The sequence below is a fragment of the Lucilia sericata genome, unplaced genomic scaffold, assembly GCF_015586225.1.
Source record: "Lucilia sericata isolate MDLA Ls3-8-SP2 unplaced genomic scaffold, ASM1558622v1 Contig000854F_arrow, whole genome shotgun sequence".
Classification (NCBI taxonomy): Eukaryota; Metazoa; Arthropoda; class Insecta; order Diptera; family Calliphoridae; genus Lucilia; species Lucilia sericata.
In genome coordinates, this window is record NW_023994846.1 from 82588 (window position 1) to 97337 (window position 14750).

The 14750-nt window shown below is 31.0% G+C and overlaps 1 protein-coding gene across 1 annotated transcript; it reads right to left on the minus strand.

The window, feature by feature from the left end:
• Positions 1-8696: 8696 nt before the first annotated feature.
• Positions 8697-9861, minus strand: LOC119608606. The gene is made up of 3 exons (XM_037963072.1): positions 9805-9861; positions 9531-9712; positions 8697-8958 (listed from the first exon to the last, which is right to left on the minus strand). The coding sequence occupies exons 1-3, from the start codon at positions 9852-9854 to the stop codon at positions 8855-8857; spliced, it is 336 nt and encodes a 111-aa protein (XP_037819000.1). The 5' UTR covers positions 9855-9861; the 3' UTR covers positions 8697-8854.
• Between the last annotated feature and the right edge of the window lie 4889 nt (positions 9862-14750).

A 14750-nucleotide genomic window follows, 5' to 3' on the forward strand; every position in this document is an offset into this window, starting at 1 on the left:
CTAACTAACTAACTAACTAACTAACTAACTAACTACTAACTAACTAACTACTAACTACTACAACTACTAACTAACTAACTAACTAACTAACTACCTAACTAACTAACTAACTACTAACTAACTACTAACTACTAACTAACTAACTAACTAACTAACTAACTACTAACTAACTAACTAACTAACTACTAACTACTAACTAACTAACTAACTAACTAACTAACTAACTACTAAACTAACTAACTAACTAACTAACTAACTAACTAACTAACTACTAACTAACTAACTAACTACTACTAACTAAATACTAACTAACTAACTAACTAACTAAAACTAACTAACTAAACTAAATACTAACTAACTAACTAACTAACTAACTAACTAACTAACTAACTAACTAACTAACTAAACTAACTAACTAACTAACTAACTAACTAACTAACTAACTAACTAACTAACTAACTAACTAACTAACTAACTAACTAACTAACTACTACTAACCTAACTAACTAACTAACTAACTAACTAACTAACTAACTAACTAACTAACTAACTAACTAACTAACTAACTAACTAACTAACTAACTAACTAACTACTAACTAACTAACTAACTAACTAACTAACTAACTAACCTAACTAACTAACTAACTAACTAACTAACTAACTAACTAACTACTAACTAACTAACTAACTAACTAACTAACTAACTAACTAACTAACTAACTAACTAACTACTAACTAACTAACTAACTAACTAACTAACTAACTAACTAACTAACTAACTAACTAACTAACTACTAACTAACTAACTAACTAACTAACTAACTACTAACAACTAACTAACTAACTACTAACTAACTAACTAACTAACTACTAACTAACTACTAACTAACTAACTAACTAACTAACTAACTAACTACTAACTAACTAACTAACTAACTAACTAACTACTAACTAACTACTACTAACTACTAACTAACTAACTAACTACTACTAACTAACTACTAACTAACTAACTAACTAACTAACTAACTAACTAACTAACTACTAACTAACTACCTAACTAACTAACTAACTAACTAACTAACTACTACCAACTAACTAACTAACTAACTAACTAACTAACTACTAACTAACTACTAACTAACTAACTAACTAACTAACTAACTAACTAACTAACTACTAACTAACTACTAACTAACTAACTAACTAACTAACTAACTAACTAACTAACTAACTAACTAACTAACTACTAACTAACTAACTAACCTAACTAACTAACTAACTAACTAACTACTAACTAAAAACATAAAATAACTTAAAACTAACGAAAGAACTAAACTACTAAAACTACTAAACTAACTAACTAAACCTACAACTAACTAAAACTAACCATAACTTAACTAACTACCTAACTAACTAACTGAACTAACTAACTAACTAACTAAACTAACTAACTAAACTAAAACTAACTAACTAACTTAACCTAACTAACTAACTAACTAACTAAACTAACTAACTACAACTAACTAACTAACTAACTAACTACCTAACTAACTAACTAACCGAACTAACCTAACTAACTAACAACTAACTAACTAACTAACTAACTACTAACTAACCCTAACTACTAAAAACTAACTAGAAAAACTACCTAACTAGACTAACTACTACTGGTAACTAACTAACTCTCCATAGACGTTAAATCAGAAATGTATCGGAAAATTTTGTTTAGAATTTAGGAAAGGGGCACTCATCTAAATTTGGTGTATGTTGGGTTTTGGATGCCTTTTAAAAAGGTCCTGGATAGGCGGCCTTTGGCCGGGCATAGGTCTTTGACACTTTAGGGTATTTAGAATACCGGCTTTGCAGAATTAGATTTTTTTAATAAATGGATTCTTTGAAATCATGGGCTTTATGTCATTATGCTCATAGATCAAGGACACAATGACTCAGCAATTTTTAATATCATTACGAATTTAACATTTTTTAAACGTTCTTTGTCTAAAACTTTGACCTTAATTGACATTTAGTATTTATTTTTTCTTAAGCATTACTCCTAATTGTTTTATGTTAAAATTATCCTGCTAATTATAAATTTTATTTATTTGTTTTCTTGTCTTTTTTCCAGATATTTGGAAGCCAACTTGTGTCAAAGTCCTTTCTCGTGATGACCGTCAAAACACCCACTCTATTGTTAATTAATTTTTAAATATATTATTTATAATCAGTATTCTCTTTAGCAACAAAGCATTTCTTTTCAAATCAATAATAAAAAAAATATATTTAAAAAAAATATCCTTTAATATTGTATTTATTTTAATGCTGTATATAAAGAGTAATTAAAAAATAATGACGAAAAAATTACAAAATCCTAATTGATTTTTACAACATTAAGTTGTTGCTGTTTTTTTACTTACGTACTGAGATTTTTAATTTGTTTTTTTGGGGGAAAGGTCCTTTTTTACGTTTTTCTTGTTTTTTAAGGATTTTACTGTTCTGTGTTTTACCCACCAAATTTTAACTGAAGTTGTGCCAAAAAATTTGTTGTTTTTTCTTTTAAAGAATTTAAAACATGTAGAGGGTAATAAAAATTAGGTTGAAACGAATTTAATGTACATTAACAGGAAAAATTGTATTAGTTCGGGAGACCAATGAAATGCTGTCGAAGTGACAACGATATGTTGTGAAAATGACAACGATTGTTATCAAAATGTTAACTGGGTTTTAATCACTTTGTATGCACATCATATAAGTTATTTTCTATAGAATTTCCGTTACATATGTCCTGATTAAATAAATATGCCGCCATTTTTTGTCACATATTCAAAAGGTATAGAATTGGAAAAAATTTGAAATTAATCACTTTCAGTTGCTGCTAATGTTGTATTGGTGAATATGTATGTAGGAGTTATTTTTCTATTTCTACCCACTTCTTTTTTGGCCTTATTTTTCCTGGTCATTATTTTGTGTAGTGATTTGTACGTAAATTGTTTCCCAAATCTTTTGTTGTTCTCTTTGTATTGTACTGGCAGGAAAAAAATACAAAAAAATGGAATGGAAAGGAAAAGATTTTTCGTAATCCTGTCACGTCCTTCACATAAACAAACAATCGACAGGCAGGCAGAGTATGTATTTCAACGTTATTTGTTTTGTAGAGGATTTTCATTCAAAGTTCTTAAAAGAACGGTATGCGACATTATTATTTACGAGGGCTTAGTGTTTTGTAATAATCAAAGGAACTAGCATTTTCAGATTTTCGTATTGGGTGCCATTTTTCGATTTTCTTTTTAATTTGTTTAAATTACATTAAGTTTCTAAATAGTACAGCATTCCAAGTGTAGGGCATTGTAAATTCCACTTGACTTAACTTTTTTGCACACCTCATATACTATTTGTTGTGTTTTATATATTTTGGCATAATATTTGTTAACACCTTCATAGGTATGTGTGTGTTATTTTAGTTTATGTCAATTTGATATTGATCTATATCAAATTTGCATTCCATTAGTAAATTAGTTTTATATAAAAATTTTAAATAAGAAAGATTTGTTCGTATAAAAAAAGGTATTCAAAATCGTAGTTGAGAAAGGTGAATTAAAGATTTTAGATTTAGATTTTTTACATTTATTTAAATATTTTATTTATCTACATAATTAATAGGCAAGACGATTTTTTGTGACCCCTTTTTCTCTTACAGTATACATCTGATCTTGGCAAAAAATATATCATTTTAGAGGTATTTGTTCACAGATGTGCACAATATATATATTAATGAGATCGGTTCAGAATTTTAGAAGCTATAAGAGTTTAAAGTTGTTACTAATACATAGAAACAATAGTCACACGTACGTATTCTTGAAATTAAAAACAAACAAAGCAAGAAACAAAACAAAAAAAAGTAAACAACACGGCTTTTTGAAAAAAGAGAGGAGAGTGCAGAAACGTTTAACTTCTCTGTTGCTGTTTTCTTTTTGTATTTTGCATGATATTTGTTTTTGTTGTTGTTTTTAATAAGATTTTTGTAAACAAATAAGTATGTAAGCAGGCTTAGGCAATGCGAAAATAGGATTTTATTGTTTTATATTATTGTGTAAAGTGCTAAATTGTGAATGAGATAATGAACTTTTCAAAATAGTTAAATTAAAGGACATTCCCGAGGAAACAAAGAACTGGGAATATAAAAACATGTGTAAATAATGCTTGGGGACACCTAAAGATATGCCGAACAATGTAATGATATTGGTGTTTGACCTGGAAAATTATTGGTAGAACATCAGTACCAGAATACAGTAATTTTTTTTTTTTTCATTTTAAGTATTGATATCGTAAAGTAATGACAAATCAGTTACATTAACGAATTTTCAATTCCGTAACTTTTTTACGACCGTAGAATATTTTAAAGACAAATATCGGAAAAATATAAGAATGTCAAAAGTTATGTATTGAAATATTTTTAAAATATAAAATTATTAACGTGAACTTTTTATTTATTTTTTCGATTATGTTTAACGAAAAAAAAATCGGTGAAATGAAATTCAGAATACATACCACACAACGACAATTATTGTTAACTTAAGAATTTTTACTATTTAACGACAAAATGTTGTAGTTAAAAAAAATACTGAATTGCGATACATAATTATTAGTTTTGATTGATTTGGAAGATTTAAATGATGGATTAACGAATTGATTCAGTGTGAGTAAGAAATAAAATGCATATCGTTATGCGCTTCTATATGAAGGATAATAAAAGGCCCATTAGAAGGCCTCATAGAATATCTACTATTTAATTTTATTAGAAGACATTAAAATTGAATAAATGTGTGTCTGCTGAAGTCTTCGTGCTGAAGTCGAGTGTTATAAGGGAGAATTTATACATCATATATCTGATGGATGGACTACTAATGACATCCAAATAAAATTTATTTATAATTAGATAAGACATTATTTATTTTAAAATATTTTTATTGTTTTGACAAATTCTTTAGAACATTTCAATTCAATTACCACTCAACGACAATTATTGTTAACTTAAGAATTTTTACTATTTAACGACAAAATGTTGTAGTTAAAAAAAATACTGAATTGCGATACATAATTATTAGTTTTGATTGATTTGGAAGATTTAAATGATGGATTAACGAATTGATTCAGTGTGAGTAAGAAATAAAATGCATATCGTTATGCGCTTCTATATGAAGGCTAATAAAAGGCCCATTAGAAGGCCTCATAGAATATCTACTATTTAATTTTATTAGAAGACATTAAAATTGAATAAATGTGTGTCTGCTGAAGTCTTCGTGCTGAAGTCGAGTGTTATAAGGGAGAATTTATACAGCATATATCTGATGGATGGACTACTAATGACATCCAAATAAAATTTATTTATAATTAGATAAGACATTATTTATTTTAAAATATTTTTATTGTTTTGACAAATTCTTTAGAACATTTCAATTCTGTATTTTGAACAGCTAACATTTTTTTACTGGTGTGTACACTGTACAGTAGAGTACTCCAGCAAAGTGAATATGTAAATATGTAGGGGATAATAAGTCGATAGAAGAAATGTTCGTTACTTTTTATTATTTTTAAAATAGTTGAAATACTTTTGTAAAACAAGTTGTATAACTAATTTTGACAATTGAGGTTTTAAACTTCTGATGGGACTTTTACTAAAACCCATCACATTTTCTAAAAGAAAACATTATTCAAAGCAAATTATACACTTTGATAATATCAATAAAGTTAATTTTTTACCACAGATTTGAACTACAAAAATAAGGTTTTATTTTAGCTTATTTATGCAATTTTTACAGCATTGGTTCTGGTTCTGGTCGAATATCGACCGCTGGGCGAACTCTAGTATAGATAAATATGTATGTACAGAGTGACCCAAGGAACATCCCTTTAAGGAATCTCATGTATGAATACCTTCAGTCTTCAATTCCGTAACAATGATTAAAATTCTAACCTTTTTAATCTCCAATTATTTTAAAATGGCTCTCAAACATAACTTAATTTTGAAATTACCTAATCTTTATTTTATAGGGATCGATTCATATTTTCCCCTAGACCCCACATAAAGCCTTTTTCGTCAATATATTGCCTAAATATATTGGAATCAAGGTAATATTCAATAATAACGCTTTATTGTGAAAAAAAATTAAAGAACATATTATATCTTATGTAAAATTTATTCGGTATTGCAAATGTGCAATATCAAGTTTTCGCATAGCCCTCAAACAAGTGGACCTTCCGAAAAACAGTTTTAACGTTCATAACTGTTTTAAAAATACGAGTATAGTGATGATATAAGTTTCATATGAGCTAAAATCTCTCTACCAATGTTTATAAGGATCGGTTCATTATTGACCCTATATTCTACATAAGGTCCCCTTCAGAAAATGACTTTAACGCGCATTACTGGCTTAAAAATATTAAGAAATTGAACAAAAAAACTAATTTTATATGAACCAAAATCGTTATACAAACGTTTATGAGGATCGGTTCATTATTGACTATATCTCCCATATAAGGTCCACATAAGAAAATTACTTTAGCGCTAATTACTGGCTTACAAATGCGAGTAAAATTAGGTGATTCGACTTTTATAGTAACGTAAATCGTAATATCAAATTTCTAGTGGATGAGTCTGTATCTGACTTTTCGCCTCATATAAGGTTCAATTTAAAAAATTACTTTAACGCTAATCACTGGCTTTAAAGAACGAGTACAGCTAAGAATTTCGACATAAACAAGATTTATAATCGTAACAAATAAGTGTTATTTATCCGCCAGACGGCATGTTACCTTGATGAAAGACCCCATCCATGTCATTCCGGGGGAAAACAGTGCCTCTAGTCTGACGGGACTGTAAACTGGTGTTGTCAATTCACTCCTGGGACTTTCCTTAGAATGATTTGACATAAAGTCCAACCAGAGAATCACAATATCTGGTACTACGTGTTGCCCTCAGGATTTGCGTTGGCTGGTCAGTTAGTTGAGGTTCCTTCGGGATCCACGCAGTGACGGTGGTTTAAAGCCAATTTCGCGGGAAGAGTAAGTGGCGGTTAAAAGAGTGATGCACGGTGAAATCTATATTTCGTGATAAGTTCGGTGCTGTTGCCGAATGACAACAGATACCCCACAGAGCAGTGATTGTGGGACTAAGCAAATTAGTTAAGGTGTTAAGTGTATATGATACAGGATGAATGTAGGTGTATACGGATCTCACCCGCCCGTATACCTAGAGAGAGTCTTATGAGTGTGTCGGATGAATGAGAAGTGTGCAGGGTTGTATGGTGATGGATGAAAGGTATCTTATACAAGTGATACCATTGAATTTTCCATCCTGGTCCAGGTATGTTCAGAGTAAACTCTGTTCATACCAGATTTACAGGGTAAGTTACCGAAACTTTCCGCCACTAAGCGTTGGAAATGAGTTAAGGTGTTAAGTGTATATGATACAGGATGAATGTAGGTATATACGGATCTCACCCGCCCGTATACCTAGAGAGAGTTTTATGAGTGTGTCGGATGAATGAGAAGTGTGCGAGGTTGAATGGTGATGAATAAAAGGTATCTTATACAAGTGATACCATTGAATTTTCCTTCCTGGTCCAGGTATGTTCAGAGTAAACTCTGTTCATACCAGATTTACAGGGTAAGTTACCCAAACTTTCCGCCAATTATGGACCGATCCACATAAAATTTGGTAGGGAGGTTTTGGATTGAAAGTGACTGAAGGGGACCTTATATGGGGGAAGGGTCATTTATGGACCCATCCTCCCTTCCTCATGGTAGGGAGATTTTGTCTCATATGAAACTTATTTATATTGAATTTCATCGCCGTTAAGGCTGTTTTTCGGTGGTCCACTTGTATTGGGGCTATCCGAAAACGTAGACCGATATGGCCCATTTTCAATACCAAACAAATCTTGCCTATAGAGAATATTTTTGAAAAATTTCAACCCTCTAGCTTATTCCGTTCTGACTCTATCGGGTTTTCAACAGACAGACGGACGGACATGGCCAGAACGTCTTAGAATTTAATAAGGACCCGGAATATATATACTTTTGTGGGTTCGAGGTATTACAAATGGAATGACAAAATCAATATATAACCCCCATCTTTTTTGATGGTGGGTATAAAAAGAGACACTCAGAATGCTAATCCAAAGGAGACAATACACGGAAATGAACCTTTTCGCTTATGATATTTTTAAGTGTGTTTAGTTTCGTTTATAAAGAGTGCATTCGGGGCGAAAAGCGAATTAGAACCGACCAAGTCGAAATGATGGGAAAACATTCAAAACACTTTTGAGGATTGCAAACAAAATTTCTGTATGACTTACACTATTTTTGCAATAAGCCCTTCAACTAGATACACAAAAGATTAAAATGTAAAGAAATGTAACAAAAACTATTACCTTATATATTTATATACATAAGTATGTAGTTAAATATTGTATTGATAAAATTGATAATAAAAACTAAAATAACAACAAAATACTTCCGGTGTGGTGTCAGTTTTATATATACATTTATAATTTTATTATAAAAATAGCTTATAGAATAATAAATAAATTACATGTAATCTAAGATATACTGTCTTAAAAATCCTCCTAAATTGCTAAGTAAATGTTAAAATTTAATATTTAAATAAATTAAATTACAAAAAAATAGGAACCATTGTTTAAATAAATTAAAGTAAGGCACTTAAGTAAATTTAAATAAATTACTTTTGAGTTGACAAAATATTAACGTTTAGCTTTGTTAATGTTAAAACTAATTTAATTGTTATTATTAAATTCAAATGTTAATGAATATTGCGTAGAATTTTCCTTTTATTTATACAGTCTCTTCCTTAATAGCGGCAATAAAGTGTGAAATTTGCCTTCGGGTTGTTAATTTCCAAGATACACAAGCTACAGATGAGATAAAGAAACCAATGCCTAAAAGTAAAATTTAAAATTAAATTTTGCAAATTCAAATAGTGCAAATAATAGAAAATAAAAGGATCTGGCAAATCTGTACTTTGTATTAAAAACACCCTACACCCAACACTATTAAATAGGAAGCGAATTGGGCGTTTGCGACAATACTAGTCCCACTCTCATCTTAAAGTATTTAATTAGCTCACTATAACTTAAGGCGAACCTTGTGATATATAACTTAAGGCGAACCTTGTGGTTTGCCTTAAGTTATGTAGTAAAAATCGGACCATATTTGACGCCCATATAAGGTCCCCACTAGTAGTCATATAATTGGTTATTTGGGAGTATGATTTCTAACACTATATATGAAGGCGATAAGGCTCTTAAACAGGATTAAGTTTTATGTGCAATTGAAGCAGTTTTAGAACTGCAAAAGACTTGATACTAGATCGGTTTAATACATTGGCACTAGATAAGTCAGTAACAATGACTTTTAATATAATCAGAGCAGATATATGGTCGGCCATGAAGTATTTTTTTTTTTTATTTATAGCCATATTATATAACTAATTTATAAACACTTTACTCACCTATTAACAAAATAGCTTCGGACATCTCATCTTGTATAGTTTTCGAAACTAGACACAATAGGAATAAACCACTTAGCAAACAAAAGGAGCCAATAACCACTGCAATCGTTATAAATATCAATATGGGATCCTTAAGGGCATCATTAAAGAACGTAGAACACAAAGGTTTGCTAGGTAAACCACTAGAAACACAGATACAATTCAATATTGATTAAACGTTATTTGAAAATTCAATTTTTCTTTTTTCTTAATTATTTTTCAAACTATTGCTCACCACGACTGTTCATAGGTGGGTAATGTTACTTCTTCACGTCTTATTTCCATGATGTACTTAACACAACTAAAATTCTGCTCCCCAATTTACAATTTCTTTGGCAGCTTCTGGTTTTATCTCTCCCCCTTCCCTATATTTGCATCGTCGGTGCTTACTTACTAAACATTAGAAGTTTACAAGATTTAATTTTATTTTTTGATTTTGTTTAAATCATGACACTGTTTTCTAAAAATATATTTTTCCATACGACTTACAACAACACCAATAAACCATCTGAAGTAAAACACACATATTGCAGACAGTTTTTATTGTTGCAACCCCAATGGTCTATATTTAGAGACGCGTGCCATACATTGAACAGTCATTGCACAAGAATAGAATCATAAGATCTTATGAGAACTTCAGGAGAAACAACAAATATGTAAATAAGAAACCGCAAAATCTTATGAGAATTTTATGAATAGGAATGAGAGTGAGAGTTTCGGCGAACATTAGAATGAAAGCGATGACGATTTTATGCAGCTGTTGGGAGAGGTTCTGAGCTACAGCGAGGGAGCATAATGCCTTCATGCAAATGTATGTAAACGAAACTTGAACTGAAGAAGAACTGAACTAGAAACTGAACTAGAACTGAACAAGAACTGAACTAGAACTGAACTAGAAATGAACTAGAACTGAACTAGAACTGAACTGAACTGAACTGAACTAGAACTGAACTAGAACTGAACTAGAACTGAACTAGAACTGAACTAGAACTGAACTAGAACTGAACTAGAACTGAACTAGAACTGAACTAGAACTGAACTAGAACTGAACTAGAACTGAACTAGAACTGAACTAGAACTGAACTAGAACTGAACTAGAACTGAACTAGAACTGAACTAGAACTGAACTAGAACTGAACTAGAACTGAACTAGAACTAGAACTGAACTAGAACTGAACTAGAACTGAACTAGAACTGAACTAGAACTGAACTAGAACTGAACTAGAACTGAACTAGAACTGAACTAGAACTGAACTAGAACTGAACTAGAACTGAACTAGAACTGAACTAGAACTGAACTAGAACTGAACTAAAACTGAAATAGAACTGAACTAGAACTGAACTAGAACTGAACTAAACTGAACTAGAACTGAACTAGAACTGAACTAGAACTGAACTAGAACTGAACTAGAACTGAACTAGAACTGAACTAGAACTGAACTAGAACTGAACTAGAACTGAACTGAACTAGAACTGAACTAGAACTGAACTAGAACTGAACTAGAACTGAACTAGAACTGAACTAGAACTGAACTAGAACTGAACTAGAACTGAACTAGAACTGAACTAGAACTGAACTAGAACTGAACTAGAACTGAACTAGAACTGAACTAGAACTGAACTAGAACTGAACTAGAACTGAACTACAACTGAACTACAACTGAACTAGAACTGAACTAGAACTGAACTAGAACTGAACTAGAACTGAACTAGAACTGAACTAGAACTGAACTAGAACTGAACTAGAACTGAACTAGAACTGAACTAGAACTGAACTAGAACTGAACTAGAACTGAACTAGAACTGAACTAGAACTGAACTAGAACTGAACTAGAACTGAACTAGAACTGAACTAGAACTGAACTAGAACTGAACTAGAACTGAACTAGAACTGAACTAGAACTGAACTAGAACTGAACTAGAACTGAACTAGAACTGAACTAGAACTGAACTAGAACTGAACTAGAACTGAACTAGAACTGAACTAGAACTGAACTAGAACTGAACTAGAACTGAACAAACTGAATAGAACTGAAACTAGAACTGAACTAGAACTGAACTAGAACTGAACTAGAACTGAACTAGAACTGAACTAGAACTGAACTAGAACTGAACTAGAACTGAACTAGAACTGAACTAGAACTGAACTAGAACTGAACTAGAACTGAACTAGAACTGAACTAGAACTGAACTAGAACTGAACTAGAACTGAACTAGAACTGAACTAGAACTGAACTAGAACTGAACTAGAACTGAACTAGAACTGAACTAGAACTGAACTAGAACTGAACTAGAACTGAACTAGAACTGAACTAGAACTGAACTAGAACTGAACTAGAACTGAACTAGAACTGAACTAGAACTGAACTAGAACTGAACTAGAACTGAACTAGAACTGAACTAGAACTGAACTAGAACTGAACTAGAACTGAACTAGAACTGAACTAGAACTGAACTAGAACTGAACTAGAACTGAACTAGAACTGAACTAGAACTGAACTAGAACTGAACTAGAACTGAACTAGAACTGAACTAGAACTGAACTAGAACTGAACTAGAACTGAACTAGAACTGAACTAGAACTGAACTAGAACTGAACTAGAACTGAACTAGAACTGAACTAGAACTGAACTAGAACTGAACTAGAACTGAACTAGAACTGAACTAGAACTGAACTAGAACTGAACTAGAACTGAACTAGAACTGAACTAGAACTGAACTAGAACTGAACTAGAACTGAACTAGAACTGAACTAGAACTGAACTAGAACTGAACTAGAAAAACTAGAACTGAACTAGAACTGAACTAGAACTAAACTAGAACTGAACTAGAACTGAACTAGAACTGAACTAGAACTGAACTAGAACTGAACTAGAACTGAACTAGAACTGAACTAGAACTGAACTAGAACTGAACTAGAACTGAACTAGAACTGAACTAGAACTGAACTAGAACTGAACTAGAACTGAACTAGAACTGAACTAGAACTGAACTAGAACTGAACTAGAACTGAACTAGAACTGAACTAGAACTGAACTAGAACTGAACTAGAACTGAACTAGAACTGAACTAGAACTGAACTAGAACTGAACTAGAACTGAACTAGAACTGAACTAGAACTGAACTAGAACTGAACTAGAACTGAACTAGAACTGAACTAGAACTGAACTAGACTGAACTAGAACTGAACAGAACCTGAACTAGAACTGAACTAGACTGAACTAGAACATGAACTAGAACTGAACTAGAACTGAACTAGAACTGAACTAGAACTGAACTAGAACTGAACTAGAACTGACTAGAACTAGAAATGAACTAGAACTGAACTAGAACTGAAACTAGAACTGAACTAGAACTGAACTAGAACTGAACTAGAACTGAACTAGAACTGAACTAGAACTGAACTAGAACTGAACTAGAACTGAACTAGAACTGAACTAGAACTGAACTAGAACTGAACTAGACTGAACTAGAACTGAACTAGAACTGAACTAGAACTGAACTAGAACTGAACTAGAACTGAACTAGAACTGAACTAGAACTGAACTAGAACTGAACTAGAAACTGAACTAGAACTGAACTGAACTGAACTAGAACTGAACTAGAACTGAACTAGAACTGAACTAGAACTGAACTAGAACTGAACTAGACTGAACTAGAACTGAACTAGAACTGAACTAGAACTGAACTAGAACTGAACTAGAACTGAACTAGAACTGAACTGTGTTATATACGGAATGACAAAATCAATATACCCACCATAATGTGTATACATTTTAGAGAATAGTTTTCCAAAATTAAAAATTTCGATTTCTATTGGTTTTTAATACGAAGTAGAGAGTGAGAAAATTTTCTCTTCTTTAAATAATCTGTTCATTGAACGCACTTACTCAAACATTCATGTATTGGAAGAGGAAGTACGATCACATAATTTGTATGATTCCGTTATTTTAAAACGGAACTACATTTATAACAACAACAAAACTATTATGTTTATTTTGAGTTCGATGATTTTCCTTAGCCACCCTCTGTCTATTGTTTGATGGACTGCAACAGATGACATGAAACAGATTTTTATTTTAATAAAATGTTTCTCTTGAGGTAAAGAAAAACCTGATAAGAAATTATGAGGGAAATGGAAAATACTAATTGGATGATTTTATATTGAGTGCAATAACCTCAAAAGTTAAAAATGTTGAAATTTGTTTATAATTTAAAGTAGTTTTTATAGAATAGTCTTGTGATAAACAGATTTTTTCTTAAAGATTTTTAGGATAAAACCTTTAGTCAATGTTAAAAATATATTAGTTCTTATTTATATTATATTGTGAGAATATCGAATGGGAACCTCGGAAGTTGTCTTGTAGAAAAGAGTAACAGAAATGATCACAAGCAATTACATATAACTCATCGAAGTTCAGTTAGACATTTATTATCGAATCCTAGAAGCATAAGAGAGGAACTTAAATAAAAATTGGAATAAAATTTAGGACCACAAAAATCTTCAGGGATAGTCCTTAATAAAGGAGAACCAGAAGCATATATTGTAATATCAAAATGTGTTGAGATCGTTTTTGATTTAGAATTAAAAACCTCTCGCCATTTTTTCACTTGTAAATCATTCTGTGTCCCAGATTGATATACATTCAGCTAATCTTGCGTTTTCGCTTGTATTCTAATTACATTTCAATCCTTAATACACATTTGCATGTACAGATGTGTCAAAGTCAAACGAATTATTGGATTGAATAAAATTTTAGTTGAGTTTGAAAAAGTCCCTTTAGGTTATACACGTGAGTATGTGTTACAAAATTAAATTTATTTGAATTAACACTAACTGATTTATTTCTTGCATTTATTTTAAAGTTAAAAACACAAAAACAACAGCCGGAAAATACACTCACACGATGAATACATCCTTAGGACAAAAACTTTTTTCTAAGGAAAAAAGCAATAAAAGTATAAATACTTACATTTTTATATAGAAGTTTTGCAGTAAAAATGTTTGTATGTATGTTTGTAAGTGTAACAATAAAACGTTTAGAAGACTTCTTACGAAGATTTGATTTAAACGGAATCGTAGCAGAAAGTTCAAAATATACTCACACATACTGCACACTAATATTGAAACGCATACTTTTCCTTCTGCTTCCTGTTTTTTCTTTTTCGGGTAAGAGTAAA

Coding starts and splice junctions, on each gene's coding strand:
- LOC119608606 (XM_037963072.1), bottom strand. CDS start 9,854: ATGGAAATAAGACGTGAAGAAGTAACATTACCCACCTATGAACAGTCG. Junction 9,713..9,804: donor CCCACCTATGAACAGTCGTG/GTGAGCAATAGT, acceptor CTGTGTTTCTAG/TGGTTTACCTAGCAAACCTT. Junction 8,959..9,530: donor CGAAGCTATTTTGTTAATAG/GTGAGTAAAGTG, acceptor TTTTACTTTTAG/GCATTGGTTTCTTTATCTCA.